At 45.9% G+C, this 25,060-nt stretch overlaps 1 protein-coding gene across 2 annotated transcripts in view; it reads left to right on the top strand.

The window, feature by feature from the left end:
• LOC146797915 (galactosylgalactosylxylosylprotein 3-beta-glucuronosyltransferase 1-like) overlaps window positions 1–14,885 on the top strand; it is a 641,970-nt gene extending 627,085 nt beyond the window's left edge. Inside the window, exon 8 of one of the 2 annotated variants that reach the window (XM_085627775.1) lies at window positions 13,458–14,885. In XM_085627775.1, coding sequence (XP_085483901.1) covers window positions 13,458–13,538 — 81 coding nt within the window. In that variant the 3' untranslated portion in view covers window positions 13,539–14,885. The remainder of the gene's footprint in view (window positions 1–13,457) is intronic. The other variant, XM_085627774.1, reaches the window with a different exon arrangement.
• Window positions 14,886–25,060: the final 10,175 nt, after the last annotated feature.

The raw sequence follows: 25,060 nt of genomic DNA, 5'->3' as shown, positions 1-25,060 counted from the left end.
GGGCTTTAGGGTTTTAAGTACCACCTATTCTAGACTACTTCCAGATTTTCCCCTTACTTCATGTGCAAACCATCCTACTCTGCTACCAACTGAAAGGGCCAGGCCCATTTGGTCTAGACCTTTTCTAGAGACACACTTCAATGGTTCTATTTCGCAGCGTGAAAGTGTGAAGGGGAGAAACCCGTTAACACACAACCAATTAGTCAACACTTGTTCTTAAAGCAAAATAATCCATGGACAACTAGGGTGCCGATTACGATCCGGTAACAACCGGGTACGAACCGTCGGTCGGAGAGTTTTCTCCGTCCGACTCGTACCCGGTCGGAAAACTTTACAAACATGGAATTACGATTCGCACGGAAACACCATTTCCGTACGAATCGTAAAAAACACCGACCGACGAAAATATACGTACGAATGTGATCCGGGAATGCTGCGACGTGACGTCGGGACGCTTTCAGGCAGCACGATTCGAACCGACAGCAGTCCGGACGGCGATATTTTCACGGCACCCAAAAAGTGCCGGAAAAGCGAAGTACGGTGCGAAACGACCAGAGTAGGTGGCCCGGTACGCGTCGTACCCCCCCCCGCCCCGTATGTACGCGCCGACCCCCCCCAGCCCCCGTACGTACGTGTCGAACCCCCCGTGTATGTATACACCCATGTACGTTCGAGTCGTACCCCCACCCGTGTATGTACACCCGTGTACGTGTCGTACCCCCCGTGTATGTACACCCGTGTACGTGTCGTACCCCCACCCGTGTATGTACACCCGTATACGTGTCGTACCCCCATGTATGTACACCCGTGTACGTGTCGTACCCCCGTGTATGTACACCCGTGTACGTGCGAGTCGTACCCCCACCCGTGTATGTACGGTGCGTACCCCCAGCGGGGGTACGACACGTACACGGGTGTACATACACGGGGGGTATGACACGTACACGGGTGTACATACACCGGGGGTACAACACGTACATGGGTGTACATACAGGGGTGGGGGTACGACACGTACACGGGTGTACATACACGGGTGGGGGTACGACACGTACACGGGTGTACATACACGGGGGTACAACACGTACACGGGTGTACATACACGGGGGGTACGACACGTACACGGGTGTACATACACGGGTGGGGGTACGACACGTACACGGGTGTACATACACGGGGGGTATGACACGTACGTACGGGGGCTGGGGGGGGTTCGACACGTACGTACGGGGGCTGGGGGGGTCGGCGCATACATACGGGGGCTGGGGGGGGTCGGAGCATACATACGGGGGCTGGGGGGGTCGGCGCGTAAATACGGGGGCTGGGGGGGTACGGCACGTACGTACGGAAGCTGGGGGGGGTACGGCGCGTATGCGGGCACATGTCTCCATGGTTGCTATGGGTGTTCGGTGCGGACGGTGTTTTTTCCATACGGTTGTAACATCGGACGCACGGGATGGATCGTGATTCCGCGGTCGGACTTCACTTTTCACATTTGTACGGTAAATCGTCCGAGGACGTGTCGGACACATTTTCCGACCCGAGGACGTGTGGGGAATAATTCCCAATGCGGTTCGTATGGACTTTTTACCATGCGAATCGTGATTGGCAGTTTGTACGGCACTTGTACGATTCGTACGGTAAAAAGACCGGATACGAGTCTTACGGGGAATTTTTTTGCCGGATCGTAATTGGTACCTAGATAGGGTTAGGTAATTTATAACACAACCAAAAATAACTGGACATAGAGACACCAAAATATTAGCATGAAGCCAAATCCACGCATCCAATTAAAACAGTGCGGCATAAACAAAGCTATTAATTCAAGAAGTAGGATTCACAGAATCAAGAAGCATGAGCCCAAATTTACCTGCATCAAGGATTGATGGATAAAAAGCATTAAATCTATCCCTACCCGAACGCTAAGATGACATCCCTACATAAGCATTTTCAATGGAAAGGAAAGGTGTCAGTGCGTGGAGTCTTCCTAGAAAGTTTCTTCACAATCAATGGGTAAAGTAGCATAAAGCCACAATCGCAAAAAAGAGCTCATTCTGAGATGCTCTCTCTCCAAAGGCAAGAACGAAGTGGGCACTTTCCCTAATTCCAACAATTAATTATAGACAGGTAGAATTTCCCATAATGTACAGCATGTGCCCAATCCACAATTGGTACAGTCATGTGGTTACTTTTCTACAATGTTCTCCATGTACATCTCTCATAAAATGTCTTCCTTCGTTCCCATACCTTCTACAGTGTAAATCCATCTCTGTCTTAATCACCTCCAACCCATGTAACTGCAACTTATTTTCTCCTTTCCTAGATACTAAAGCAAAGACATTACTTTTCTCTAATGAACGCTTCTCCACCTGCAATGCAAACATGAGAAAGAACAGATTCTACAGTGCACATGAAATTCAACTATTAATTCTAAAGTGAGAGTTTTCAGGGACTTGCACTTCAGGCCTACAATTTCAGCTAACATAACACCATGTCACTTTAACCATTACAAGTTTGCATAACCGTTATAGCTTTTCAACTAATACATTTACCTACTTAGAGGAATATCATTAAGCACATTTAGTATATGAGTGGTGTCAACTTCACTGCATGAGTTTTACATGTTAAGGTTTTCCGCTAGTTACATTTATTTCCTACGTTATTTCTCCATGCTACTTGTCAATAACCTGAGACATGTCATGTGATTGCGTTAATACATTTCACAATTCTAACACGTCGTGTTAACATAATTGCAAGATTATGTGCGGATGCACTCTACACGTGATTATAATGTACCCTACAAATAAAATTAGATTTCCGTTCCACCACTAATATTTCCTCTATAATATAATTGACCAGGTCTTTCAATGAATGAGGCACTTTCGTGACTTCCCTAATATCTATCTTTGTTCAATTTCACAAACCCATCAATGCTTAACATGTAACCTAGTCACACTGTTCACACATAAGGCACACTTGCACTCAACTGTCTCGTGCCTGGTGGGGAAAACACAGTACAGAGAGACCTCAAACCAATATGTGACGGTCTCTGTAACTGATTCTCCCCCCAAACTAAGCACTTGGTCTGCTTTCCTTTTGAGGCATATTGAGAATTATCTACTACAACATAACTATTTCAACGTGAACCATTTACAATAACTTTGGTGAATTTAGCTTGCTTGAAGTTTTTGGGGGCTGATGTGTCCTTTTGCTCCTTCCCATATTTGAAGAAAAATGTTCACTCAAATCCAAAAGTGCTTTTGTTTTTGTATACATTTTCCATTGTGATTTCTTTAAAAGGAATTCTGTGTTTCTATGTTGACCAGACCTGCTGTGCCGGCCTTCACTTTAAAACCTCTTTAACCTTCCTAATATTCTTGTCCATCGTCACGATGGCTACATCTATTTATTCATTTATTTTTATTTATTGTTGTTTTATAAAGTGTGAACATGACCATCAAGGTATCAGAGCGCTGTACAAAGAGCGAGCAGATGAGGGTTGCTAAATAATAAAAAAAGCTAAAATCCAATGTCCATAGCGTTTGAGGAGCTTGGTATAAAATCAATAGGATACAATATACAATAATGTGAATGACAGTTTCATGATATTTGCATTATGACAAAAACAATCAAGTAATATTTCTCTAACTTCCTTCTTGAAAAACCTTAGTTAGGCAATAGCTCTTGTTGAGGGTGGTAGAGTGTTCCATTTTTTTTAGCAGATCCGGCAAAAGTGCGGCTGTGAGTTTTCCTTTTTTTATTTGGCTGGTTCTAGTATGAGATATTTAGCACTTCTTGAATCCCTCCCACCTCCTAATAGCTTGATCCTATTTGCCAAGTATTTTCGACCAAAATTGCATTGAGCTTTGTGTGTTATGCATGCAACCTTCAGTCGGATGCTAGCTTCAACTCGAAGCCAGTTGAGGTTCCAGAGTGATGGGGAATGGTGTGCCTGTTAAAGGTCTTGCTGCTGCATTTAGTGTCACTTTCATTGGGACTGGGCTGGGTTTAGGTAGACCTATGACAGTTGAAATTCCATACTCCAATCTTGAGAGCACTAGAGATTGAACTGCTGTTTTGAGGTCATCAAGCGGTATGAACGGTTTCAGATTTTTTTTAGAAGGTGCAGATGTAGGTTGGTGCTTCTGGTTGCCACTGGTATGTGAGCTCTCATTTTTAAAGTTGAGCCAAGTGTGATGCCTAGTGATTTTACAAAGTCTGAGATGGTTGGGGTGCAGTTTAGTGATTTGAGGTGAAGAGGCCAAGGTTGTGGGTGTGGGGATCTAAGGGGTGGGGAGAAAAGACTGAATTTGGTTTTCATTTGATTCAGTTTTAGCTGGTTGTGTGCCAGGTAGTCATGTGTTTTCCTCAGGGTGTCACCTATTCTCCTGGTATTTATTTGAGTTGAGAGTTTGATATAGAGCTGAGTATCATCAGCATACAAGTGGTATGGGATTTTTGATTGCTCAAGGATTTCAGTGAGTGGTTCCATGCATAGATTGGAGAGCGTTGGTGAAATTGGGGATCCTTGAGGAACACTCCTGCCAACATCTGCTACCTCAGATAGGGTGGTGCTGATTTGGACTCTTTGTTGGCTGTTCTGCAAGAAGGGGGTGAACTAGTTGAGGACAGCTCCTGATAGGCCCATTCTAAGTTCAAGAGTTTCTCCAAGTTGTTTGTGGTTGACAGATCCAACTTCGCTGATAAATCTAGAAGTATTAGTAGACAGGATTTGTTTTGTCCTTGTGATGTTTGTATACCATCTAGGATGTTTAGCATGGCGACCTTGATGTTGTGTCTAGGCCTGAAGCCGGATTGGTGTTTGTCTAGTAGGTCAAAATTCTTGATGTGTTCGCATAGCTTATCATGGGCACATTTTTCTACCAACAAATTAGCCAGGAAAGGCAGACTGGAAACTGGTGGGAAGTTGCTTAAGTCCTTTTTTAGTAGAGGAGATTGGGGGCCCATCTTCAGGCTCTCTGGGAGGGATCCTTGCTGGAGAGATGCATTCACAATTTTTGTCCATAAGGGAGTTACAGATTGGTGGATCTTTTTCAGTAGGTGGGACAGAATGGATCTTCAAAATGTGTGGTAGGTTTCATTGACTGGATGATGTTCTGGATTTCTTCCCAGACATAGATCTAAAACTGTTCCAGAAGGCTCAGTATTGTTCTTGGGACAGTTGGGCAGTGTTAGTCAGTATTCTTGCTGTGTGCGTGGTATTAGTGGGTTTAATAAGTTGGGTACTAGCTTGGCTGTGGATAGAGTTGCTTATGGTTTCAATTTTTTCTTTAGAGAATGTTAGAGAGGGCGTTGCAGTTGTCCACTGAGTTGTTTACATTTGTGGGTCCTGCAAGTTTTACTGATTGTTGTTTTATTATATCAGAGAGTTTTCTGAGCCTGTTCTTTGCTTTGTCTATTTGAGATTTGATTGCTGTTGTTTAGGCATTCAAGATAGCCTTTTTATAAGAGCTTCTGTGTCTTCTCAACCATTCGAGATTGGTAGTTGTTTGGGTCCTTCCTAGGCCTGGGCAGTAAATTCCGTTCCGCTCGCGGAATTGGCGGAATTTGGGTAATTTCGCGTTCCGCGGAGAACGCGAAATTGTCCAAAATTCAGCTTTCCGCGACTTCGCGAAATTTTTTGCTTGTTCGCGGTCTCAAAATGCGTGTTCGCGAGAGATTTCTCCCCGAGCACGCAAACAGTGATTGTTAACAGGAAAAAAGCATCGCGAACAAGCAATTCCGCGTGTTCGCGGAATTTCTACGTGTTCGCGGAGATTTTTTACCGTTTCGCGGAGATTTGCGTAACGCGATTACGCAAATTCCGCCCACCCCTAGTCCTTCCTCCAAAGTCCTCTACTTGTTTTAATTGTCTTCTTTTGTTGTTGTTGTTTTGGTTGAATCATGGTACTGTAGGATTTATCTTTTGCCTTTTTGGACATAGTGAAGCCGCCTTCTGAGCTATGCCAGTCATGCTGCTGTTCTAGAGATGCGTCAATTTGTGAACCGATGTTTGGTCTGTCATAGGTTCCGAGGAGGCTTTGCATAGGCCCACAAGTTAAGTTTTGTTTACACGTCTGTAGTCCCTCAGCTACATGTTTTCCCTTCTCGTTTGAGCCTTGATTATAGTTGCCTGAGCGGATATTTGGAAAATAATTTGATGGTGATCTGACCAGTCTGTAGGGGTGATGTCTACCAAGTTAACTGATCCCAGTTTAACGATGATAAGGTCAAGTGAGGCACCTTTGTTGTGGGTTGGTCCATTGCAATCTTGAAAAATGTTGAGGTCCCGGAGTAGATTAGTGAGTGTAGCCTCTGTGGGGTCTTTGTCATTGCTCCAATGCAGGTTGAAATCTCCTGATAATATTGTATTACTGAGTGTAGTGGCATTGATAGTGATTGTTTCCATCAGTTGCTCAGGAAAACTGTGTTGTTCCCCTTTGAACGGTATAAAAGGAGTGTTTTTACAAGTAGTTTCTTTTCCAGCTTGGTTTCAGCACCCAAGAGTTCAAACGATGAAGTGTCTTCTAGAGAGAGTGGGTTTAGGGTACAGGAGTTTCTGTAAATTATAGCAAGGACTCCCCCTGCTTCAATGAGTAGTCAAAATCAGGGAGAATGAGCAGATCCAATATTGTGGCTGCAGTAGGGTTGAGCCAAAGAAAGGGAATGTCCAGGCCATACTCTAAGATCCCATCTTCTGTATTCGTTGCACGTTTTGCAGCTGATCTGCAATTATAGAGCATGCATTTCAGGGTACTTACTGTTTTGACAATTCTTGTGGTGGGCTTTATGTTCATTGCGATAGGGATCAGGTTGTTGTGTTTGACATGTAGAGGGTTGTATTAATCTCATCCAACCCGTCTGCATATGGCCTTTTCGATTTGGACCCACATCCAATTGTTCCATATTCAGTCCACTGGATATTCATTGGGCTTCTTACTTTTGCTTTCATAACTTTTACAACATCTAGCGTTCTAAACTCTAGGCTATTCAGAACAATAATGATAGGCTGTAGCAATTCTACAGAGTCTATTAAGTCGGTTGTCACTGAAGCTTAACTACGTAATCACTTAGGGGCATATTCTCAAGGAGTTATCGCCGAGTTATCGGCACTTTATCGCAGCCAAAGTCGTGATAAATTTATCACCCCATTCATAAGCCGGTACTAACAGCCCATAGCACCAGTTCATCTGAGATAGCAGCCACAAAAAACATCGCCACAGATGACCCCGGCAACTATCGCTAATGAGATGCAGAGTAGGCGTTCCCGTGCAAAAAGCCGCATCAACACCACACCGCAACATTCTCAACGACTAGCCAGATCGGCGATAAGTCCACAAAACATACGATATGGCACGTTAGCAGCAGGAAATTAACACCTGCTCTGACCTGGTGCAAAGTCAGATGACAGCCTGTACCACAAAAGGGAGCCCAGCCCACAGCCACACCAGACGACCAACAGATGCCATGGAGCCACTGATCATGTGGCCCGGACACCCAAGAGGGACACAACACCCACCGCCACCACCCCCAGGACCACACCCCACCCCCCGGCCTCCACTGCCCCCCGTACCAACACTGAGGCAGCGCAGGCAAAGACCCCCTGTAAACGCACCTACCTCACACACCCAACACCAGAGAATGACATTACACACCACAGGCACAAAGGGACAAACAACATCCCACCTCAGACAAAGCTGCTGGCCGTACTGCACCTGTTGGCCTCTGGTACCTACCAACCAACAACTGGCAGAGTCGGAGGAGCCCTATCAAATTTCCACAAACCTTCAGCTTGACACCCCAGTACCCACACTTCCCACAAACTGCGCAGGAACAGCTGGAGACCAAGCAAGGCGTCTACACCATTGCTGGCTTCCCGCACGTTGTGGGTGCAAATGACTGCACACGTGTCCTACTGGTGCCTCCTGGCAACACTGCACACAATGACCGCAACAGAAAGCACACGCATCCCATCAATGTGCATGCAATAGTGGTCCCCCGGGTAATCTCCACAAACGTCGATGACAACCACCCAGGCAGTGTGCATGACTCTGTCATCTCCAGACAGTCCATCAGCAACCAGCGCTACCAGGATGGCACCTAAGGAAATGCACTGCTCGTTGGCAAGTACCAATGGAACACAACACACACCTCAACTCCACAATCATGCAGCGCACACCACTGGGAATGCACACATTACAAACTCATATACAACATGCCAAACAACATGCCCACCAACCAGACATGACAGCACAACTTACTGTGGCAACCTGGGCCAGCCATGTACATGAGCCATCAACATCATGGCACTTCAGCCACACAATAGCTGAATGTGGGAAGAGGTGGGAACCAGCCATGTGCGAAGCAGGCAAGTGACCCATAAATGAGAAGGTACCCATTGCCAAGTGTGGCGTGGATGTGATGGCCAGACTGCAGTATGCAAACAACACACATAACCATGTCGACATACACCGCAGCTGTATGGAGTGTAGTGGACAGTGGATGCAACCATATCACCCCTGCCAGTGGGGAAGATCTCAGAAATGCAGCTTGTTACGTCCCCCCCATTAGCGTGAGCAGAGTGGCCTGTCCCGGGGTACACCAGGCCAGGGTAGGGGTGTGAATAAAAAGCACATAGCTCTGGGCGTGGTCCTCTTCCGGAATGCCCAATGACTCTGCCAGGGCGGCGCCCCTCAGCCCGCCCGAGGCCGCCGCCGTCGCCGTGAGCGATGTTGCCTGCAATCCTGTGCACCTGCTGCACCCCAGGCCGCTGGTTCCCGAACTAAACTTGCCCGCCCCTGCGTAGCCGGGCCTCACTGCTCACCTGCTGACACCGGCGTGTGTCAAAGAGGGCCCACCACATGCCAGTGCAAGCTCCAAGCCCGAGGTCCATGAGCCTGGCATCCTGCTACGACCATCACGGCCTCCGCGAGCAAGGCCCGCAGTACTCCTTTCTCGTACTGTACCGGCATACACAGCGGATTAGTCTGGAACTGAGTCTTGATTACACTATGGCAGGGAACATCAATTATGGCTGATTTGATGTCACTATACTCCCTTCGATGTGGTGCCACCAGGTCTTAGTAGTGCATCACAACCGCAAGTTTCTGTGGGCCCACGCGGACTACTGCCCTCGGCCTACGCTGCGCCTGAGTAGGTCGCATAATTGGAACTGAGCATCGATTTTTCAGTGGCAGAGTACATATCAGTGCATGCAAGGAGAGGTGTAAGAGGATGCCGCATTGCAGTCCGGAGGGAATAGGATCATCGTTACGGAGGTGATCGAACACTACTGACAACTGCCCTGGTGTCACTAACTCTGTACATTGCGAGCCAACGACACGTGCCTGTGGGCCACTGCTGACCACTGCCTCCGGACTACACTGCGGTCGAGTAGGTCACACATTTGGGACTGAGTCTGGATTTAGCAATGGCGGAGTGCATATCATTGTACCGGCATCATTGCAGACTGCATCCCCTCTCAGCCCCGGTGCCACTAAGTCTGTTCCCCGACAGCCATGGACACTTTCTGGTTGAACTTTGGTGGCGGCTGAGTCTATGGACTGGTGGTTGTCATCGTCGTCATGTAGCTGATACCTAAATGGTGGTGAAAACAATGGTGCATCGAATCAATTGAAAGGGAGTAAGAAGGACACAAGATCCATTCACCTTCCAGTTACAAGTTTATCATCAACAGAGAACGGATCACTGGTACCTGTTATCCAGGGTTAAGTGGTTTTTTCGACTGTTCCTAAAAAAACCCTCATTCACGTTTTTAGATGGTTACTGTGGCGGTATATCTTGGTTCTCCGCCTACAAAACGTGACAGCATCATCATTGGGATTAGTATTGTGCTACCTCCACCCGGAGGAAACCACTGGATATTTCAGTAGTGATCGGAAATAAAAAATAAAAATTGAAAAAATTGGTTTATGTGCTCGTGTGCAGTGATTCGAGTGAATTAAAAAGGATGTTCCCTTATGCTACCTGGACCATGAATTTATTGTTGTCTGGAGCACAGGGAAAGAATAAAAATGGGAGGAGATTGTACAGAGAGGACAATTATTGTGTCCATTGTACGATCAGTCCGGTGTGTGGGTCGACATGTTTCAGCTCCTCATGTGCCCCGTAGGGTCAGGTGAGCTTTCTTCAGGACCTAAGGGGGTTGTGATAGAGAGGGGTGTATTGCCCACTGTCTAGGTAAAGGGTTCAGAAGGAGATACACTGAGCTCCTTGTGCGAGGTTAGTACCTTGAGAAGCTCCGTGTTGGGGCTTCCGAGGAAGAATTACAGCGCAGTTTAGCGGGATTACGTCGTGCTCAGCGGTAATCCCGCTAAACTGCTCCAGACAACAATAAATTCATGGTCCAGGTAGCATAAGGGAACATCCTTTTTAATTCACTCGAATCACTGCACACGAGCACATAAACCAATTTTTTCAATTTTTATTTTTTATTTCCGATCACTACTGAAATATCCAGTGGTTTCCTCCGGGTGGAGTTAGCACAATACTAAACCCAATGATGATGCTGTCACGTTTTGTAGGCGGAGAACCAAGATATACCGCCACAGTAACCATCTAAAAACGTGAATGAGGGTTTTTTTAGGAACAGTCGAAAAAACCACTTAACCCTGGATAACAGGTACCAGTGATCCATTCTCTGTTGATGGAAAACAATGGTGCAGCATTCCACTCCTCCATTTGCTGCTTCCGGACGGCTACTGCCCTCTGCATCATGCCCTGGAGGACACCCTCCACTGTCCCCCGCAGCCCTCCGTCACATTCACCTCGGACATCGATGAGGACCCGCTCAGTACGCGTGGCCCTACCTCAGTGCACTGCAAGTCTCCATCCCGTGGCGGGTTGCCTGTGCCGGCCGCTGTGCATCTGGGGCCACTAACTCTGTGCTGGTCAGGTCAGGGACCTCTTCTTCTGAGATATTGGATGGCCTCTGTGACGATGGCCTTGGGGTCATCAACGCCATGTGCCTGTGGCCCTGCGCTGTCTGCTGCCCCCGGCCTCAACTGCAGCCCACCAAGGCTCACACATCAAATTGAGTCCTGACCGGCCCGGACATCGCATCACCGCAGGGGGCACACCCCACCACTGCCAGGACTAACTCCAACCGCCAACTGCCAGTGTCAAACCAGTCGTACTGGCAGACTGACGGAGTTGCTCACACCTGTCATGGATGCCATCTTCTGCCTGATCCCCTGCTCAGAACTCCAAGTGCCACTAACTCAGTGCACCACGAATCATCGTCCATTACTGTTTTGGTTATGTGCTGTGGAGAGCTCACGCAGCAATGTCACCTCTGGCACTGTGGGAGACCTGGGACGACGATAAGGAAGATGATGCAGGTGTGACATCCCCCCACTGCAGCTGCATCAGAAATGTCCCAAAGGGACACATTCCTAGACCTTTGAGCGCGCTCAGCTCCAGGGCCCCAACCTCAGTGCACTGCAACTCACAGACACTTCGGTTTGCTCATTGTGTGACCCCTGGACTTGCTCCGGCTACCTTCATGATGCTCCGCAGTTGTCCCTGTAATGCTGGTGTTGTCTGTTTCCGTATTCATAGTGTTCACTGTTGTATTTGTTGCCAGCACCAACAACTCCCTGAGGGCTGGCTTGCACTCAGCCCACACACATCCAGCACAGGCATCACTGCAACATTACATTGTGCTGTGTACAGCAGACGCAAACCATGTGATCGCAGACAGCGGGTTAGAGCTTGGAGATATATCTTTGTCATCAGCCACTCGATACGAAAGAGGGGTGTACTGGGCCGTCGTACGGAGGACCAGCGCGGGTGTGTGGATGGTGATTATGGGTCTCTGGGTGTAATTCAGTACAGGAAATGTGCAAATGCATGTGTCTCTGTTCCAGTGTGGGTCTCCTTTGTGGGGTGTAGGTGGTCCCTGATGGGACTTCGACACCCTGTATGTGATGTAGTTTGGCTTCGAAGAGCTCTGACCCTACCCGCACCTGTTCGGCCATCTCTTTTTGGCATTCTGACACCTGGCATTGGAATGCGATGTGTGCCTCAGAGACGTGTTGGGAGCCAGCCATGGTGGCGGGTGCTTCCTGCTGTGTGGTCTGTGCAGGGGCTGGGGTCTCCTCTATGTAGCTTGGCTGCCCTGCTCCTCGGGGTGGGTTGCCTGCGATGTCCATGAGCTGTTGTAGGTCGTGGGTGTCGAAAGTGTGGTGGTCGTCTCTGGCATCACTGATGGGTTGTCTGGTCTGACCTGCTGGAGGTGTTGTTTGTCCCTCTGCAATGTGAAGGGGGGATGCATGTTGACATTGTGTTGACTATTATGTTGGCGCTTGTTCTTCTAGACATGCAGACTGTGTGACAATGTACATTGTGGCTGTTGGGGCGGTGCTGGCAATTAAAGGGGGGACAGTGGACATTTGGACTACGTGACGGATGTGAGGTTGCACTCGTACATATGCATCTCACAGTTCCCTGCTCTGTCAAATGTGATTTGCCTGTTTCTGCGCATGAGCAAACCCAGTTGTGTCCCTTGTTCTGCAGTGTCGGTGTTGCACTTTGTGCCACATTGTCATGGGATGCGCTGTGATTGCTATGTGGGTGTGCTGCAGTGTGCCACGGGGATGAGGGACATGATCCTGGGTCATTGTGGGTGTGCAGTGTGCTATACTTAATTGTACATATGTGCCATTGTGCCCATCTTCCCCCGTTACCCCAGTCCCTGGCCGTTACTCACACTGTTGTTGTTGTGTCAGGTCCTCTCTAGCTGTATCCATACTCCCACCTCCTTGCACCGTCTCCACACTGATGACTGGCCTCCATTTCCTCCAGCTACTCCTGTGGCGCAGGACTCCCATCTCCTGTAACTGTTGCTGCCTTCCTGTTGGCAGCGGCTTTGTGCCTGGTTTAGGTTTTCACATCATGCCAGCGCCTCTTGGCCTCCTTTGGCCTCCTCGTCACTCCGCCTGCATTCAAAGTAGTCTAATTGTGGGTCAGTTGCTAGTAGTGATCTTGTTTTCCTGCGGACTGCACCCCGTCTTCCTCTCCCTCTTCTCTTTGGCCTTCCCCGACCCGTTGATTTGGGGACTATCGCATGGTGCTGCCGTGTTGTGAATATTTGGTTAACACGGCGTAAATTTCCCGCGATAGACTGCGATTTTGGAGGTTGCGTTAAGTAACTTTTGAGATGGTTATCTCACGTTCTTGAGAATATCCCTAGTAGTCTTTTTACAGTGACGAACATTGAAGATGCTTTACACAGTAGAAAAAGTATAAAATGGAGCAGTTTATCTCTAAAGACCAGCATAGGGGAGGGTACATACAGCATGATGCGTGCTCTGATCTAAATAAAAAATATTGCTGTAGTTCATATTGTCTGATTGATTACTTTGTGCTCTCGCTATTTTTATGTTGTTTTCCAAATTTCTCAATAATATTGGAATATTACACTTTTTTCCATTTTACAGGTCTTGGTGTGGCACACAAGAACGCAGGGACCAAATGTACACCTTGATGACGTTTACCCTGGATTAGATGCGGAGGTTTGAAGAAATAAACAGGACTGTGTAATGAATTTTTTTAATCTATCCATATTAGGAATGCTTGGATGACGATGCCGAAATAAAGTTTTTTTTAACCCACAATCATTTACTTACCTCTTCCCATTAATAAAGGAAAAGTAAGTTTGTAAGCTGACCAATGTGCTCAATGTGTCAGTTCTATTTAGGAGTAAGAACAAAAAGAAGAACAACAAGAAACAATTTATAACTTGAAGTAAATGTTTCAAGCCGAGTTTAAACGTACGATTTAAAAATTAGGTGTGAAAATGCTCAAATTAAAAAAAAACATTTTAATAGGGCTTCGAAAAAATAACTTTTTTTTCAGCTGAATGTTGTATTAGTAAAACTGCAAATGTCATGACGCTTGTACATTCGACTATACAACTTCAGGAATTTTAAAGGCTCAAATTTCAAATTTGTGTATCTGTGCAAACTGAGTTTTTGTTAGTGAAGACAAATATAGTTGCAGTATGGCTTGTGTTATGAGCCCAGATTTTTGTGGACTGAATATAATTGGTTTGACATTTGAAAAAATATGGGCATTATGGCGTTTTTCTAGAGAAAATGCATAAACTGGTCTCAAAATGAATTAGTACACGTCCAAATTTTAGGATAAATCAAACCGAAATCAACACTATAAAACCACACTTAAAGTCATTTTGTCTCTAAGTGTCTCTCGCCATCAGAATGAATGCAGCTTCAAGAGCACGTTGAAATATTCTTTTATTTGGCCTTTGAGATAGTTTTGCTTGAATTGCTAGACTATTGATTTTCCCAAAACAAATCATGCCCAATATACATACACAGAGGGGCTTATGGTCAGTGGGGGATCATCCATTGGTCTGGTAAATTGCCATTCACATTTTGCTTCCACCCACCACATGAGGCGCTGGCTGAGCCGAGTTTTCCCCATTGGCTCCCTTCACTTTGAGTGACTGCACAAAGCTGGAACATATCGTTTACATCAGTCTAAAAATAGTTCCATTCTCTTCAGTTGCAGACCTGGTTCAAAGAGTGCTTATCAAATCAAATCAAATAATGATTTATTCAGTGCTTTTTAAATTGCATTTATTGTTTATTTTATTATATAAATGTAAGCTATTGTTTTTGGCTGTGATCCTTTTTTTATAAAACATGTCATAAAGGGTTTAAATTACATTGTAACATTGTAGCTGCTTCTTTTGGCATCTCATGCTTGTGTTCTGTATGCATTTCATCCTTTTGGTTTAATATTTAAAATATATTTGACAGAAATACTGTCTGACAGAAATATTGTGTCTCAAATCTTTGACAGAAATATTGTGTCCAAAATATTGCTCATAAAAATATCACCTCACTGAGTGTAGATTTGTTATTATTAACTTCAACTTGCATATATTTTTGTAAACAATATTTAGGATTTGATACTTATGGAAGACAATATTCTTTTTTAAACTCATTTTTATTATTTCTCAATGAACATGAGTATTCAAGTTTCATTTTGCTGTCAGGATTTACACTCATACTTCACATCTGGGATCAGAAAGGCCTCGGGTGGGTCATTGTCTGTTATTGTGGCAATGAACAACAAATCCACTTTATAGGGCAAGGAAGTTGGAGGATCTGGCTGCTGGGTGTGGGATAGCAGCGAAGCAGGGCTTTGGGTTGCACTTGTTACAAACCTGTTGCAAGATGGCAGGCTCATTTTTATAAAGCAAAATCTGTACCTAGAATGATGTAGTTCCAATCCAAAATGTTACCCACTAAGATGGGTCTGACCTGTTCTGTTTAATGACAGGCAGTGAGAGTATAAAAGCCAGGGACTGAGAAGTGCACTACCTGGCAACATTGTGAGTTCATAGACTTTCCGTTCTTCTGTGGAGTTCGTCAAAAGGCTTTTCCATTCTCACATTTGTTTTCTTCCTTGCGTCCTTCTCTAAGGTTTGCCCTGGCTAGGATTAGACTTTGCTTTTTGGTGTTTGTGCTTTATTATAGTCACTACTTTTTTCCAGTGGGACCAATCTTTTTAATTTCCTCTGGGTGAGTAGTTCCCAAGCTTGCAGCAGGGTAATAATATTCCATGCCTTTTTTGGTGATTGCTGTATTGTTTTTCATTTATCAATGGTGTCAACATTTTTTTACCATTTTGAGAGTACGTTCCTAGGTCTAGGAGCGTCCCATCTGGTCCTGCTGTTTATTTACCCTTTTCTTCTTGTTTTACTTCCCTCTATCCATACAGCACTATCTTTCCTAGTATGTTATACATTCATATTCTCTTGTGGTAAACCTGGGGTGGCTGGGAGGAGTTATCTGCTGTGTCCCTTTCCATTATCCTCGATTCTTGTCAGTAGCTGAATATCATACATTACATTTGTATTCAATATGGTATAATTTGATATCATACAGTGCATCAATGCTGATGTACATATGCATGCTAGTAATCCGAACCATGCCATGTTGTCTGGTCGCTAAAGGAGCAAAAATATAAAAATTGATAGGTTGTTGTGAACACATATTATCAATACTCTACACCTTAAATTGTCTCATTGTATCTTCTAAAATGTGTGGAGGCTGTGTTGGGGCCCACACGGGGGTGGCCTTTCAAGACCGAAAAGGAGAGAGCTGATCTGCTGTTTAGAGGGTCTCCTATCTATCCAGGGTAATTTGTCCAATCTTATATCAAAGCATATCAAGGCCGCTTATCATCACTTGTTCCATTTGTAATGAAAGCACTATCTCTTCCAATACAGGCATGACTTCCCTTACAAGACAGCCACCTCCATTTTGTTAGCCATAGATTCCCTGTGCCCAAAATCCCAGTGAATAAAAGACCAGAAGATGGTAAGAAGACAGACTTTGTGCTGTTTATTCCTGAAACTTCAAAACGTGATTTTCCTCTGCCAGTGACTGCCTAAATTTATGCTTAAATTTAAATTTTGCTTTGTGGGCCTTGTAGCTTAAAATCTGCTGTTTTACCTGCCTGTGACTGCTTAAATTTCCCTTCTAGTTTTCCCTATACTGTGCTAAGACCTGTGTGAAAGCAATCCACCTCAGCTCCCTTTTGTTCTTAGCAAGGGGGAAAAAAGTCAAAATACACCTCAGAGGCTAAGCAGAGTGTGCTTTGAGATTACAGAAATCTGCTATTATGGTTAAGACTGTGTGTGGAAAGTGTATGCAGCACTCATTTTTGTCTAGGAGAGTGAGTTGTTTAAGTGTGGGAAAACAGTATTGTTAGTGGCTTAGATTTGGCCCTTACCTGCACAGCTGAACTCCAGAGTTTGGATTGAGTCTGTCTGTCTCCAAGGAGATTCCAGAGTGAGGAGCAACTCCCAGCTCCCTGCCCAGCAGCCTGAGCTTGCTGCTTGGTTCTCTAGCTCCCAAGTAACTCCCAGCCCTCTTCTCACACCTATCCAGGCTCCTTAAGGTTTGTGGGGGGAACCCCAAGGCAGCCACCTCCATTTTATTAGCCACATCTTCCCTGTGCCCAACATCCCAGTGAACAAAAGACCAGAAGCTGGTAAAAATACAGACTTTGTGCTGTTTATTCCTGAAACTTTAAAAGTACTTTTCCTCTGCCAGTGACTGCTTAAATTTATCTGTTGCTTTGTGGGCTTTGAAGCTTAAAATCTGCAGTTTTACCTGCCTGTGACTGCTTACGTTTACTTGTTGGTCTATGGGCTTTATAGCTCAAAATCTGCTGTTTTTCCTGCCCTTGATGGCTTAAATTTCCCTCCTAGTTTTCCCTTTAACTGTGCCAAGAACTGTGTCCACCCGAGCTCCCTTTTGGTTTTAGCAAGGAAAAAAAAAGTCAAAATACACATCAGAGGCTAAGCAGAACGTGGAGTTGCCAATATACTTCGCACTCCGCAACGGAGCGTAGTTTTTCGGTGTTGGGGCACCCGGAATGTGTTTTCGCTTGCACAGTGACTTATCAGGTGCCCGCAATCGCTGAAGAGATTTCTGAGCCATTCGCGAGCCACACGAGATTTGCTAGGTGGCTGCATGGTCCTGCGAGAGTTTACTGTCGCCAACACGTCATTTGCGCATGCCAGCCGATTTCTGGTGGCAGTTTTGTGACCAACGCGATCCCGAATGTGCAGGAACTACTCAAATTGACATTTGGCAATAGTTGTTTGTGCAAGGAGTCCTTTTTCTTTCTTTTACTTTTTTCAAGAGGATGGAAATGCCCCTGAGTCTTCAACTTCCTGTTCCGGTCCAGCAGGCTCCTCCCAGTGCTTTGTCCATCTCCTGGTCACTTTTCATTTGGATTTGGAGCTGGAAGGATCACTTTTTGTGTCTACTGCATAATATATCATTGGATTTGAGGACTTTAAATTAGAAATTTCATAAGTAAGTTGGAAAACTGGTGTTGTTAGTTTGATTGGGGCCATGCACCTAGATTTATTGTACTTTTCATCTATTTTTTAAATTTACTGTGGTGGATGGCCTGTAGTTTCAGTAAGGGCCTAGTTGTTTCTTTGTAAATATTTTTCCTTCTTTTATAAAGGAAACATGTTGCACAGTTCACTGCATTTTCTCCATGTTTTGAAATCACTTTGCAGTATTGATTTAATTCACTAGGTATTCCAATAGTCTGCCAACAGGCCTTTCAGCCGGTAGGCCCAGAGCTACTCATGGGTGCATTAAACAACTGTTTCTGTTGAATGTAAACATCATTTAGGACATGGATGGTATTGAATTAAAATCCAAAATGTGTTTTTTTGTGGTATTTCACTTTTGTTTTCATGTGTGTTAATGCCTTTGTTGGATGTGTGTGGTTGTAACTTGTAAACCTTTTTAGCCCTGTGTATTTTTGTTTTTGGCATTGTTGCATTAAAGATGTGTTGTTGTTTAGCATGCCTCTTTTCTTTTGTCTGGCCAGTATGTGAGTGTGTTTGCATTGCAACAGTAGGCCAGCATTTGCCTTGGTTCCCATGTGGCCTGGGGCCATTTTGTAGAGTCTATAGTCCTGCTTGTTCTCATTGTTTTCCAGGCCTCCTGCTTGTTATTAAGACCATGTGGCTGGCGGCCATTTTATGAAGGCAGTAAGTGTGCTTTTGTCATAGGCCTGCATGTCTTCCCATTGTTCTCAAATGCCTTCTTCTTGCTTGTTGTTGATGATGATACCATGTGGCACTGACTGGCAGCCATTCTGTGCATTTAGCCAGTGTGCCCCTTTGCCATATGCTTACATGGATGGTGGATCAATGAGATAATAGCAGCTTAATAAATTAATAATTTGACACAAAGGTAATTTTTATTTGTAATCATTTATTTATTGACATTTTTTTTAAACAATTTTGTTTTTGTCTATTTTCATTTCTTTTTTTAATTTTAATTTTTGCCCAATGTGTTTAATTTTTTCTTTTTTATATTTTCATTTTTTTCAGTTTCATAAGTAATATGATTAGGCATCAATGAACCATTTTAACCCCATGTCTGCTATATGACGTGCACAACAGTTTAGGGATGGTTCCATTGTTATTTGTCAGCTGCAGCTTCCTGAGTGCGGTAACCCGCGTGATGCATTGCACAATGCACATAGAGCAAACCGTTACATTTGTATTTTGTTCTTTTTCTTCTTTCCTATACTTCCTGAGTGTACTATACAGTACACCATACAAGCTTATGTTGTTGCTGTCAAAGTCTCAAAAATGGTTGCACTGTATTGTTAATATTTTTTATAACTGAAGTAACAAGTGCGACCACACACTAAATTATTTATTTACTAGTAGTTGAACTACAAAAAAGCCATGTTTCACTGATGTTCTTCTTGCTTCTTTGCTTTTAGGTGCACAAGAGTAGGAGGAGACAACATCACCCATAGTACTGCCAGACAGAAGGCCTGCGCACAACATGACGTGGGACCACAGACATCTCTTCAACTTGTGAAGGCAAGTGCAGCTGCTAGCTGACAGCTTCAAGATGGCCCTAAAGAAGAAAGGTACAAGGACCAAGAAAGATGCCAGTGAAAAGAAGAAGGCACTTACCACCACTGGGAAACCAAAAATTGCACCTACTGCAGCAGTGTCCGTGGTGCAAGCTGGGCACAGCACCTCCGCATCAGCGGACCCACCCCGCCAACTTAGGCCCAAGCCCATGTCTGTCTCAGAGGCAGCCAGTCTAATCACGGAAACGCAGATGAGCAGTGCTGTACAAGATGTAGCTAAAATGTTCATTCAGGAGACATCAATCCCTATACATATGAATCTCCAGTCCATATATAGTTTGCTCTGCTTTTCACGTGGAGTGGAGAGGGTAGGGAATAGATTGTGCAGGCACGTTGACGTTTCGACCCAGAGATGTGTGTGATTCAAGAAGGAGTAACAGCGGGTCTTCTTCAGGACACGGGGGACAGCCAGTGAGGCTTGCAACCAAAAGCCAGTAGAGTACTTCAATTTGTGATCCGCCAGGGGTTGGATTCTTGTCAAGAATGATGATGAATTACATCAAGTTTAATCCACCAAGGGTTGGATTCTTGGAGAAATGATGTTTATGAATCACATCAGGAATGGCACGAGTCAGATTCTTGGAGCAGTGATATTCATGAATCACATCAGCAGTGGCTCGTGTAAAAAATGCGCTGGCCGGCTGGTGTTGAAGTGACTGGCCAGTGCTGATCAGGCTGGAGAAAAACTATCTGGCTTGCCCCGTAGCAAGTGTCTCCGCTGTGTATGTTTTCAGTGCTGCTGGTGCCGTTTTGACAGTGAGAAGGACCAGTCTCACACTCTAAAAGATTGAGAGATTAACCATGATCAAAATGAATCAGCACTTTATACCACCGGATTACACCATAACTGAAGTACCACAGGAGGAAGATGACGGAGACACAGGTAATGGAAGTAGTTTGTTAGATGACCTACTTCTGGGGAGTCCACCAGAGTTTGAGAATGAGCTCTTCTTCCCTGACTACTAGCTTTTCTAGTTTCTTCCTTTCTTTGACGCCCCCCCCAAAACAAAAAAAAGATATAGCTAAGGAACATTATTTACTGTATTATATTTGTGTGTCTGGTTGACCAATCCAACCCACTGTCTTACTCTTAGACACATTTGATTGCCGAATTGGAGTTGTAACTGTGTGCAGTGAAGAAGTCCCGACTCGCCCTAAAGCCATTTCCCTCAAGCCAGACATTGGATGAAGAATACAAACAAATGTGTGCCTGCCTCTGCCTCCAACCCTGGGCCCTGACTATCTATCTATCCTTTTGTCCTAGCTTGTCTAGAGAGACTGCCCCACATGTGACATCATTATATAATTTGATTTACAGTGAAGAAATGGATGATCTGTATTCTGCAATGTGCCACCAATCGATCATGGTGAGCACACTGGAAGAACAGGTAAATAATGATGGCATGCATTGCACACTGAGTGATTGTTGTTTATTGTGATGTGAACTTGTGAATGATATGTCATCGTCATGTGTCAATTTGAGTTGAGACTTGAGAAGATAAGATGATTTATGTGGTGGCAGGCAGTGTGAGACCAGGTGTTTGTTTGTTACGCTTAATGTGTTAGTGAGGATGATTGAGATTCACAATGTTGGTGGCCTACCAACGGCTGATAAATAATTTTTATCTGAAGGTTATTTTTTTTTTCCTTCGCCTTTGAGAGATCAAATAGCAAGATTCCTTCACCGTGTCCACTACACACTCTCCACACTTCTTTGTTTTATTGTTTTACGCTTACTTTATACTCCTCAAAGACTCAGACCCGACCAATCACTTAGTTAATGCAACGCTTGCAAACACAAATCTAGTCTACTCCAGAGTACTCTACACACAAAAAGTGACTCAGTCAAGTCAATCTTTCCCTTCAGGTTGTTCAATAACAAAATTTGTACTACTTCAGGCCGATCCATTGCATTTTGAGTCAAGACTCACTCAGGGACACTGTTGTTATGGATTCAGAGTTGGACACCGTACTCGCAGTCAGACTCAGGAGGGTCTGAGATGATGGAATGACTCAGGGCATGGGCGTGACCTTGACTACTTCTAGAACTGCCACCAGAAGAAGATGGAAGTTTTCAAATTCACTGACTTTCAAGTGGCCTAAAGGTAAACAACCATACCAGACCTACACATGTCTGTGTAGTGGTGGTGGTGAGTGTGCTGTGACTGACTGATAGCGGTGCATTGATTTTTTTTAATTAAGTAGGAAAATGCTATGTTGCTGTGTGTGTGTGTGCTCGGTGCCGGAAACAGACATTTAGCTATAGTGCCTCTGAAAGTCTTCTTGTTGCACTCCTTTAAGCAGTCTAACTTTTCTCCTTGATTCTTCAATATCATTTTTGTTTTTCCTTCTACAGGCTCTTTACCCTGTGCCATTCTGGAAAAACAACTCACACTTACCTTACCGAACCACATCTGCCAGGCACCCAAGATTAACGGACAGGTCGTGCTCAGCGGTAATCCCGCTAAACTGCGCTGTAATTCTTCCTCGGAAGCCCCAACACGGAGCTTCTCAAGGTACTAACCTCGCACAAGGAGCTCAGTGTATCTCCTTCTGAACCCTTTACCTAGACAGTGGGCAATACACCCCTCTCTATCACAACCCCCTTAGGTCCTGAAGAAAGCTCACCTGACCCTACGGGGCACATGAGGAGCTGAAACATGTCGACCCACACACCGGACTGATCGTACAATGGACACAATAATTGTCCTCTCTGTACAATCTCCTCCCATTTTTATTCTTTCCCTGTGCTCCAGACAACAATAAATTCATGGTCCAGGTAGCATAAGGGAACATCCTTTTTAATTCACTCGAATCACTGCACACGAGCACATAAACCAATTTTTTCAATTTTTATTTTTTATTTCCGATCACTACTGAAATATCCAGTGGTTTCCTCCGGGTGGAGTTAGCACAATACTAAACCCAATGATGATGCTGTCACGTTTTGTAGGCGGAGAACCAAGATATACCGCCACAGTAACCATCTAAAAACGTGAATGAGGGTTTTTTTAGGAACAGTCGAAAAAACCACTTAACCCTGGATAACAGGTACCAGTGATCCATTCTCTGTTGATGGAAAACAATGGTGCAGCATTCCACTCCTCCATTTGCTGCTTCCGGACGGCTACTGCCCTCTGCATCATGCCCTGGAGGACACCCTCCACTGTCCCCCGCAGCCCTCCGTCACATTCACCTCGGACATCGATGAGGACCCGCTCAGTACGCGTGGCCCTACCTCAGTGCACTGCAAGTCTCCATCCCGTGGCGGGTTGCCTGTGCCGGCCGCTGTGCATCTGGGGCCACTAACTCTGTGCTGGTCAGGTCAGGGACCTCTTCTTCTGAGATATTGGATGGCCTCTGTGACGATGGCCTTGGGGTCATCAACGCCATGTGCCTGTGGCCCTGCGCTGTCTGCTGCCCCCGGCCTCAACTGCAGCCCACCAAGGCTCACACATCAAATTGAGTCCTGACCGGCCCGGACATCGCATCACCGCAGGGGGCACACCCCACCACTGCCAGGACTAACTCCAACCGCCAACTGCCAGTGTCAAACCAGTCGTACTGGCAGACTGACGGAGTTGCTCACACCTGTCATGGATGCCATCTTCTGCCTGATCCCCTGCTCAGAACTCCAAGTGCCACTAACTCAGTGCACCACGAATCATCGTCCATTACTGTTTTGGTTATGTGCTGTGGAGAGCTCACGCAGCAATGTCACCTCTGGCACTGTGGGAGACCTGGGACGACGATGAGGAAGATGATGCAGGTGTGACATCCCCCCACTGCAGCTGCATCAGGAATGTCCCAAAGGGACACATTCCTAGACCTTTGAGCGCGCTCAGCTCCAGGGCCCCAACCTCAGTGCACTGCAACTCACAGACACTTCGGTTTGCTCATTGTGTGACCCCTGGACTTGCTCCGGCTACCTTCATGATGCTCCGCAGTTGTCCCTGTAATGCTGGTGTTGTCTGTTTCCGTATTCATAGTGTTCACTGTTGTATTTGTTGCCAGCACCAACAACTCCCTGAGGGCTGGCTTGCACTCAGCCCACACACATCCAGCACAGGCGTCACTGCAACATTACATTGTGCTGTGTACAGCAGACGCAAACCATGTGATCGCAGACAGCGGGTTAGAGCTTGGAGATATATCTTTGTCATCAGCCACTCGATACGAAAGAGGGGTGTACTGGGCCGTCGTACGGAGGACCAGCGCGGGTGTGTGGATGGTGATTATGGGTCTCTGTAATTCAGTACAGGAAATGTGCAAATGCATGTGTCTCTGTTCCAGTGTGGGTCTCCTTTGTGGGGTGTAGGTGGTCCCTGATGGGACTTCGACACCCTGTATGTGATGTAGTTTGGCTTCGAAGAGCTCTGACCCTACCCGCACCTGTTCGGCCATCTCCTTTTGGCATTCTGACACCTGGCATTGGAATGCGATGTGTGCCTCAGAGACGTGTTGGGAGCCAGCCATGGTGGCGGGTGCTTCCTGCTGTGTGGTCTGTGCAGGGGCTGGGGTCTCCTCTATGTAGCTTGGCTGCCCTGCTCCTCGGGGTGGGTTGCCTGCGATGTCCATGAGCTGTTGTAGGTCGTGGGTGTCGAAAGTGTGGTGGTCGTCTCTGGCATCACTGATGGGTTGTCTGGTCTGACCTGCTGGAGGTGTTGTTTGTCCCTCTGCAATGTGAAGGGGGGATGCATGTTGACATTGTGTTGACTATTATGTTGGCGCTTGTTCTTCTAGACATGCAGACTGTGTGACAATGTACATTGTGGCTGTTGGGGCGGTGCTGGCAATTAAAGGGGGGACAGTGGACATTTGGACTACGTGACGGATGTGAGGTTGCACTCGTACATATGCATCTCACAGTTCCCTGCTCTGTCAAATGTGATTTGCCTGTTTCTGCGCATGAGCAAACCCAGTTGTGTCCCTTGTTCTGCAGTGTCGGTGTTGCACTTTGTGCCACATTGTCATGGGATGCGCTGTGATTGCTATGTGGGTGTGCTGCAGTGTGCCACGGGGATGAGGGACATGATCCTGGGTCATTGTGGGTGTGCAGTGTGCTATACTTAATTGTACATATGTGCCATTGTGCCCATCTTCCCCCGTTACCCCAGTCCCTGGCCGTTACTCACACTGTTGTTGTTGTGTCAGATCCTCTCAAGCTGTATCCATACTCCCACCTCCTTGCACCGTCTCCACACTGATGACTGGCCTCCATTTCCTCCAGCTACTCCTGTGGCGCAGGACTCCCACCTCCTGTAACTGTTGCTGCCTTCCTGTTGGCAGCGGCTTTGTGCCTGGTTTAGGTTTTCACATCATGCCAGCGCCTCTTGGCCTCCTTTGGCCTCCTCGTCACTCCGCCTGCATTCAAAGTAGTCTAATTGTGGGTCAGTTGCTAGTAGTGATCTTGTTTTCCTGCGGACTGCACCCCGTCTTCCTCTCCCTCTTCTCTTTGGCCTTCCCCGACCCGTTGATTTGGGGACTATCGCATGGTGCTGCCGTGTTGTGAATATTTGGTTAACACGGCGTAAATTTCCCGCGATAGACTGCGATTTTGGAGGTTGCGTTAAGTAACTTT

The sequence above is a fragment of the Triturus cristatus genome, chromosome 9, assembly GCF_964204655.1.
Source record: "Triturus cristatus chromosome 9, aTriCri1.1, whole genome shotgun sequence".
Taxonomy (NCBI): Eukaryota; Metazoa; Chordata; class Amphibia; order Caudata; family Salamandridae; genus Triturus; species Triturus cristatus.
This window is presented reverse-complemented; position numbering and strand designations above follow the sequence as displayed.